At 41.6% G+C, this 8,393-nt stretch overlaps 1 protein-coding gene across 1 annotated transcript; it reads left to right on the forward strand.

Annotated features, from left to right (window-relative positions):
* Positions 1 to 1,047: 1,047 nt before the first annotated feature.
* Positions 1,048 to 8,184, forward strand: mogat2 (monoacylglycerol O-acyltransferase 2). The gene is made up of 6 exons (XM_067257280.1): positions 1,048 to 1,178; positions 2,049 to 2,227; positions 5,505 to 5,709; positions 5,955 to 6,129; positions 6,576 to 6,775; positions 7,284 to 8,184. Exons 1-6 carry the CDS (start codon positions 1,085 to 1,087, stop codon positions 7,436 to 7,438), a joined length of 1,008 nt encoding a protein of 335 aa, XP_067113381.1. The 5' UTR covers positions 1,048 to 1,084; the 3' UTR covers positions 7,439 to 8,184.
* The last annotated feature ends 209 nt before the right edge of the window (positions 8,185 to 8,393 follow it).

Below are 8,393 nucleotides of genomic sequence, written 5' to 3' on the forward strand. Positions count from 1 at the left end.
GGACACTGGCCATTCATTTGATGTTATACCTGGACAAAAATCATTTTCTCTCTCTTATTTGATATTCATTTGATATTATATTTGGTCAAAAGTCAAAATGGCAGCCTTCTGGACACTGGTCATAGATTTGATGTTACATCTTGACAAAATGGCAGCCTTATGGACACGGGCCATTAATTTGATGTTACATATAGACAAAATGCCAGCCTTAGTTATACCTGGTCAAGAAAAGTCAATACTTCTTGCATTTCTTGTGATTTGTATTGTGATCAATATTGTAAGCCTGCATTGGACAGTTTTACCAGGGAGTCAGGTGGCTGAGCGGTAAGGGAATCGGGCTAGTAATCCGAAGGTTGCCAGTTCGATTCCCGGTCATGCCAACTGACGTTCTGTCCTTGGGCAAGGCACTTCACCCTACTTGCCTCGGGGGAATGTCCCTGTACTTACTGTAAATCGCTCTGGATAAGAGTGTCTGCTAAATGACTAAATGTAAATGTACCATTCACGTGAGTCACTCAGGAAGGTGCCCGTGGCTCCGTTTGTTATGATGTACCATCAGTAATACAAAGGTTAGTTGTTCAAATCCCTATAAACGCAGATTATTTAAGATTCCTTTGTTCGCAGTTAACAAGTACGTTGGGCGGTATCATAGGTACTGGTGACTGTATTTTTAAACAGATGTGAGACAGCCAGTCAAAATCAATAGCAGACTGACTGTACAGGACTATCTACAGTAAAGTCAACACAAAAATGACTTGGACATTACCCATTTAGTTCAAATATTCCTAAATGAATATTAGCTGTTCATATTTCATGTTAAAGTAAAGGTTGTGGCAGCTGCAGAGAGGTTAAAAGTCAGATGAAATAGAGCTGGAGTTATTAAAGCTTTTTTTTTTGCAAGGATGATTGTGATAAGATGTGTTGTTGATGATTGATTTTTGATTGATGATAATGGTGATAGCTGTAGAGTGTGAGAAAGCCAGACTTTGGACCCACTTTGCTCAATCCTTCCTGGGTGTCAGTTCCCGTCGTTGGCTGCCTGTCACAGTGGTCGGTTCTCCTGCTCTCTCTTTCTCTACCCACCATGAAGATCGAATTTGCCCCAAAAGATGTGCCCCTTAACCGGAGACTGCAGACAGCTTCTGTGGCGCAATGGGTCTTCTCCTTCATCGTTCTGGGTAAGTATCTTGGTGTGTATATTGGAGCTGTGTGTGTGTGCGTGTGTGTGTGTGTACCAGACGGCCTTTGCGTCTGAGAGCGTGCAGCAGTTGTAGTGTCCTTAGCCCCCCAGCCTTACTGTACCAAATAGAGAAGCCAGATTTCATGTCAGTCCTGTTTGCTCAAGGAGTTGCTCATTTTGGGAGGAGATATGTGTGTTTGACCAACTGACCTCTGAACATGTGGAACAAATGTCTTGGGAATAAGTCATAGGGAGCAAGTGTGGTGCATACATCATTAATACTGTTTAGATGAGAGGTAATGTCAAGTATGGTTTACACAGTAGAACATCCATGTATGGACTGCCAGTGCTGGTGATCCAATTTAGCCAATTTATTTAATTGTATTATATTGTGATTTCCTGCAATGAGGTATGAAACAATATATCCTGATTCAAAGACAGTGAAGAGGAAGCATGTAATAGTGAAGGTTAGAGTTTTTTACTGAACATTTGACTTAACAAGGACATACTTTTCAGCCAGTAGCTGCAACGAGGGTTCTCGTCTTAAGACTTCCTGGTTGTAGGTCACGTGATCAAGAAATCACACCAGAGTATGTCAACAGGGTCAAGAGATATGAACTGGACTGACGATCCTTCACCTGCAAAGACATATCTGAAAGAATATTCGAAAAAACACAGTATTTCAGAGATAACTTCATTAATCCTACGGAAAATGTACTTAATGAACAGATGGCCAATGATCAACAGACCGACCTTCAATTTACAACATTTCTGATGTTTTTTTTGTTCAGACCTGCATATCTAACAAGTATAAAACTATGCGTGTGTGTTTGTGTGTGCTCATGCTTGCATATGTGATTTACTACAGCCCCACTCTGCATCGTGCTGTTCGTCTTCCTCCTGTTCACACGTTTTTGGATGATCAGTGTGCTCTACTCCGTCTGGTGGTTTGTGGACTGGGAGACCCCGTCCCGGGGAGGTCGCAGGGTGCCCTTCGTGTGTGGGTTCCGTATCTGGAACTACATGAGGGACTACTTCCCCATCCAGGTGAGAGTCTATTTACACTTGAAATGGTTTGAAGTTCTCTGAAAAGGACTGTGATCTAGATGTTTCCATCGAGCGTATGTAGAAAGATAATTGACCTTTGTTTATAGGCAAGACCCTATCTCTACCTCTCTGTCGGTAAACTGCTTTCTCATCTAAACTCTAACCCTATTATTTGGACTGGGTTCAGTCCAAATAAAACCCTCTGGGTTTCTGAACTGGCTTCTCGTTGCTTATCTATTTACCCGGCCAGGCAGGAGGAGGCAGACAAGGCCACTGATAACGTCAATTATGGAAGGAGATCTCAAATTGTGTGGAAGTAGAATATGTTGACCACACTCCAATAGAATTCCATTCTCTGATCCTTGTAAGCTCACTGTGTCACAATGACTTGTCAGACGTCATTTTTACTTTGTTGATATGCAGGTGTGATATGACCAAAATGAGAGGGTGTCCAAATAAAGCCAATGGACTTAACAGCGACAAGCAAGGCTTATGAGACAAGGGAGTATTTTGTGGGAGTTGCTGTCCTCTGTAGTTGACGGGTGGTGTCTCCATCTAGTGGTGATATGCAGACCATGCATATAAACAATCCCCATGATGGATATTAGAGAGGAGTTTAATCATAATCATTTCACGTGTTAATTCAGCAGATGCTTTCATCTAAAGCAACAGGAAACTGGATAGTGTGACTAAAATAATACAGGCATTTAAAATCAAACTTGAATATGATGATGTTTACGGCACTGTGCCGTCAGTTGCCTGGGTGATAGGTCCATGGTCTTGGCCTTGGACGGCTTTTAAACTTTGGTCATAACTGATAAGAATGAAAAAATCAACAACAGTATATCTCTGCACTTAAATTAACCTTTTCGGTTGGCATATGGAGTCTAGCTATTCTATTGTTCTAGTTGTTGTTTGGGGGGCTATAATAGAGTTATATTATAAGAACATAATATTAAAATGAAGTATTGAAAGTGTCTTCAAGTATTTTTATGAACCTGAAATCCTATCAAATTATCCCCCAAATGCGTTTTTCTTAATATCTGGGGAGAACCCTTTTTAAAAAGACAAAAACAAACCATGTTTATCTTATGCTTTATGATTGAATTTGATGTCAATCACATTGTTTAGATTTGGGTTTGCACTGTAGGTTTTAAGATTAAACATAGCATTGTAAAGAAGTCTTTCAGATTATTTGATTATTATTGAAAACAGCAGAAATACACAGTAGATAATCCATATCTTACTGTGTGTGTGCATATCAGCATGTTGCTTCAGTAGATACTGTATATCTCAAATAATCCCTCTTATCTTGTGTACCTAGCACAGTGCATGTCCCCACTATTTTCTATGAAACTTTGTACCGTTTTTAGGAAGTAAACATATGTGCATATCTCCGACCAGTGGATAGAAACTTGCTTATTGAAAGTTTTTGTACGTAAGTCAAATAGAGTTTATATGTCAGTTCAATTCTTCCTCCAGCAGAACAGGATCACTTAATCACGTAGCTGCGCAGCTTTAAAACCATGTACTTTCCTATAATTCCCATGGAAACAACACAACCATGAATTTCCAGATAACAAATTCCCCGAAAATGTAAAAAAGAACCACAAATGACTTTGAGTACTTTCCCCATGCTACGCAGAGAGGACATATGACTTTATGCATTATTAGTGATGAAAAAACAGCCCTCCTTTAAAGAGGCTAAACCAAGTCTTGTTTCTGCCACAGTGTATAATCAATCCCTTTCTGCCTCAGTCAGATCCTTCACCAGCTGATCTCCAGCATTCCTTCTAGGGACACAAGGACTTAAAAATCCACTCGTCATCGAGTCATGACAAATAGAATGATGCCAGCAAACACAGTGTGTGAATAGGGCTCAGGATTAAACATGTACACAAGTTTTATGTAAAAAGGTCCTATTGAAGCAAAACTGCACATGATGAAGTCTACATATAGATAATTAGGAGAGTTATGCTGAAGGCCAGGGTTTAGGGGGAGATGTTATTCCGATGGGGTCCGTTTTTCAGAGGACAGCTCTTTTGTTAGTAAACACCAGCTTTGTTCAATGGAGAAACCGGACCAATGATTAACCCTGTGTATATGTGGGGGCTGCCGTTGGGATCCAAAATAATGAGGAGCTACTAAACAATGTACTAGTGTTCTCTCTCTCTGTGTCTCTTTTTCACTCTCCCTCTCTCTTTTTCTCTCGGCCCTCTCTCTCTATTGAAACAAGCTCTAAACAAATCTAAATAGTATCTTCCCAAAAATGAATCAAAAGGCTTATAAAACAGAAAAGGTAGCGTTGTGATGAGAACGATATCCAGTAGCTGATTAAATACAACTCAGTTTGTTCTTGGTCAGCTCTTACTGTGACCTAGTTTTGATACCAGGAGCATGACTTGCGAAATCCCCAATCGAACACAACATTCAAATCACGGCTATGATAAAAAAACTTTTAAATGTACCTACCCACTGTGATTCCAAGTGCTTCTCTTTGTTTTGCTCAGTACAGTTCAGTATTGATACAGTAGCAGTTGACCTGTATGACAGTAGTTCTACAAACCCATTGCCCAACAGAAAATAGAATACTGTATTGTGATGATTTACTGTTATGCACTGATTTTTGACTTTGTAGACTCACATACTTATTGACAATTATAAGTAAGGAAGTACATTTTGACTTACAATATGTAAGTATACTTTCCAATTTATATATTGTTTTAATAATTAGCTTGGGTGACCTTGAACAGTTAATGATAAACAAAAAGGTACATTCAAAAATGTTTTGCCATGAGGCGGAGGTGCCCAGCAGCATCTGGGCTCTACTTGATGGGTGACCTTGACCTTAATAGTACTGGTCGGCAACAGGTAGAGCTCCCAGGTCAGTTGAGTCAGGTGGCTGAGCGGTTAGGGAATCGGGCTATTAATCAGAAGGTTGCTGGTTCCATTCCCAGCCGAGCGAATTGACGTTGTGCCCTTGGGCAAGGCACTTCACCCTACTTACCTCGGGGAATGTCCCTGTACTTACTGTAAGTCGCTCTGGATAAGAGCATCTGTTATATGACTAAATGTAAATGTAATATCCTCTCCTCTACTACATCCAGTGACCGTGCTATGCCGTGCAATGCCCAACGTGACAACAAAACAAGGAGACAGAAAACCAGACATAAAAGTCCAAACTTGACTGAATCCTTCTTTTTTTGGGGAGATGAGGTGTCTTGGTGCTCGACTGTTTGGTTTCACCATTAAAAGTCTTACTGTTTTCTGTTTGCAGCTGCATAAGACTGCAGATATGGACCCCAGAAACAACTACATCTTTGGCTTCCACCCTCACGGAGTCCTGGTGGCGGGAGCCTTCACCAACTTCTGCGTCTACGCCACAGGCTTCAGGGACAAGTTCCCCGGCCTCACCTGCTACATGCTCATGCTGCCTCTGTGGTTCAGGGCCCCCTTCTTCAGAGACTACATCATGTGCGCAGGTTCGGGCCACATATAATTCGGCACGTTTACTGCTTTCGTTGGTTGCATGTTCACAGTCAATCGATGGTTGAACTGTCCTCGCGTAGAGAATAGCACTTTGTTGCTGTTGCTCAAGTTATGGTGTTAACAACGTACGAGAGTGTATGTGTCTCAATTTTTTTACGTGGAGATCAGTGAATGTATTAAGCTCTCATACTCGACTCCAACAACTGCCTGATGGAGTCTGTCTGTTTGTCTATCCCAGGCCTGATTCCTTCAGACAAGGGGAGCGCCAGTTATTTATTAGGGCAAAAAGAAGGCGGTAATGCCGTGGTGATAGCAGTGGGCGGAGCCCCGGAGGCCTTGGATGCCAGGCCTGGTGCCTACATCCTGCTGCTGGCCAAGAAGAAGGGCTTCGTTAAACTGGCAATGGAACATGGGTAAGACAAGAGCCGGCCTCTTATAATACAACTTTTTTTTTTATCTCTGAGGAGAAACACAACATTACAAAGTAGACACTCTCACAGGAGGAAATCTATTTTTCATGGTTCAGGCAACTGTGTGATTCTATTAATCACAGTCTGATGTTAACACTGTGTCAACTGCAGGCTGTCTAAAATAAGAGCATTGTTAAGCCTTCCACACATGGAAACTCACATGTGAGCAAACAGGACCCAACTGACACGAGTACAGTGTATGTCAGAGTAGAAAACATTGCTGTTTCTACTTCAGCATGGAGGTGTGTGCGTGTTCTCAACGGTTAGGACAATAACAGACAGGTCTGTCACCGAATTGTGAATATTTGGTGGCCGTTTTTCTTGTCGAAGTTAAAATGAGAGAGCAGCTGAACTCATGCCAAACATCCTTTCCACCATGCCTTCCCCAGGGCCCATCTGGTCCCCGTCTTCTCCTTTGGGGAAAACGAATTGTTCGACCAGGTAGAGAACCATCGAGGCACCTGGCTCCGCTGGATTCAGGAGAACCTGCAAGGGATCATGGGTATCTCTCTGCCTATCTTCCACGCTCGCGGTGTCTTTCAGTACTCCTTTGGTCTCATGCCTTACAGGAAACCCATCAACACTGTGGGTGGGTATCTGACTGCATACCACAACACAGCACATGCTCTATCCCAACTAAACTACCTACAGGCTACACAGGGGCTTGGTCACACAGCTATTGTACCAGTGGACATCTACTATGTATGAAACCTTCTTCCAGTTGTTTGTTTTGGCAAGTTGTTATATTTTCAATGTACCGACAGTTTTACATAAGTGAGTGTGAGCTACAGTTGTTAAGTTACTTACTTTTCTAAACTATCCAGAGAGATAATCCTTTTCCTGGAAATATTGAGCTGTGTTTCACTTTTTAACTTATTGCATCAGTCTTCTGCAACCCCTCAGCAATAGCGACCAGCGTGGGTCATTGTCCGTATGTGGTCATCTGTTTGGCAAACTTGAAATGGCATTACGATATCTTAGTTAAACAGGGGCCGTCATCAAATCTAAAAGCACGAAGCGGGCGTGTTGCATACAATGCTCTTTTCCAAGGGCAAAAGTGTATAAGAGTGACATTGTATCGTTTGACCTTTTCACAGTGGGTCGGCCGATCAGGGTGGAGAAGAACGAGAATCCTTCCACAGAGGAGCTGGATGCCCTTCACAAGTGCTACATGGATGCGCTTTACAAGCTGTTTGAGGATCACAAGGCCCAGTACGGAGTGGAAGAGGACACTCACCTCAGCTTCGTCTGAGCAGGACACAGGACTCGGAGAGAGGAAGGGTTCGGAGGAGGAGAGAGAGGAAGAGTGTGGTGTGGAGGAGCTTTGGGAGGAGAGGCAAGGAGGGAACCGCCTAGTGATTCATCTAAAGACATTTATACCTGAGCAACCCGATTTTGAGAGGGAGAACAGATTCGCTTTCATGTTTTCTCCCAAAAGAAAACTCTTGCTGATACGAGCACCAGCACATCCAAAATCATACTCCATACTCCAATTTCAGCAACAAGCATAGAGGACGTCTGTGTGTATCATGTAGATAGGTTGAAGAAACTAGAATATCAGTATTTTTTATAAACGGAGCATGTTGGCAAGTTGAAATCCCAACATGTCTAAAGATGAATTTGACCATATTTTTTATCACAGAAATCCTGTATAACACAGGAAATTGAACTTATAATATTAATTTCTTTACCAATGGTGGATATGATTTCTCTGGTGTATTTGTAGCAGGTATCAAGAGTGACACTGAGGACTATAATCATCTTGTCCCTATATTTCTTCACTTAATCCCCAGAGGAAATGACATCTGTCTGGAGGATTTGTGACTTGTGTAAGGCTTCAGATCCTTTCAAATAAAGTCAAAGGCTAAATGGTGCTGCAGCAACACATTTAATAGGGTGATGCCCGCATTTACAGTATCAAGTGTACTGGTTTTCTGCATTCAACAACAAAATCTTGCAATATGTCGCACTCTTTTAAATAATAATAAAAAAATTAATTGCAACACCCTCTTCTTTTTATATCGTTTTCTTTTTTTACAATTGTGAAGTCATTTTGCTTTAATAGCTTTTAGTAAAATATTACATGTCTCATTCACTGTATGCCCACACCTGCCAATTAAGAATTGATTTATAAATGTAATATTATTTTTGCCATTTATTCTGTCTGTGAACTTTAGCTCTTTCAGTACTGGTACACTGTGTGGCAT

Source organism: Osmerus mordax, chromosome 19 (assembly GCF_038355195.1).
Source record: "Osmerus mordax isolate fOsmMor3 chromosome 19, fOsmMor3.pri, whole genome shotgun sequence".
In the NCBI taxonomy this organism is placed as follows: Eukaryota; Metazoa; Chordata; class Actinopteri; order Osmeriformes; family Osmeridae; genus Osmerus; species Osmerus mordax.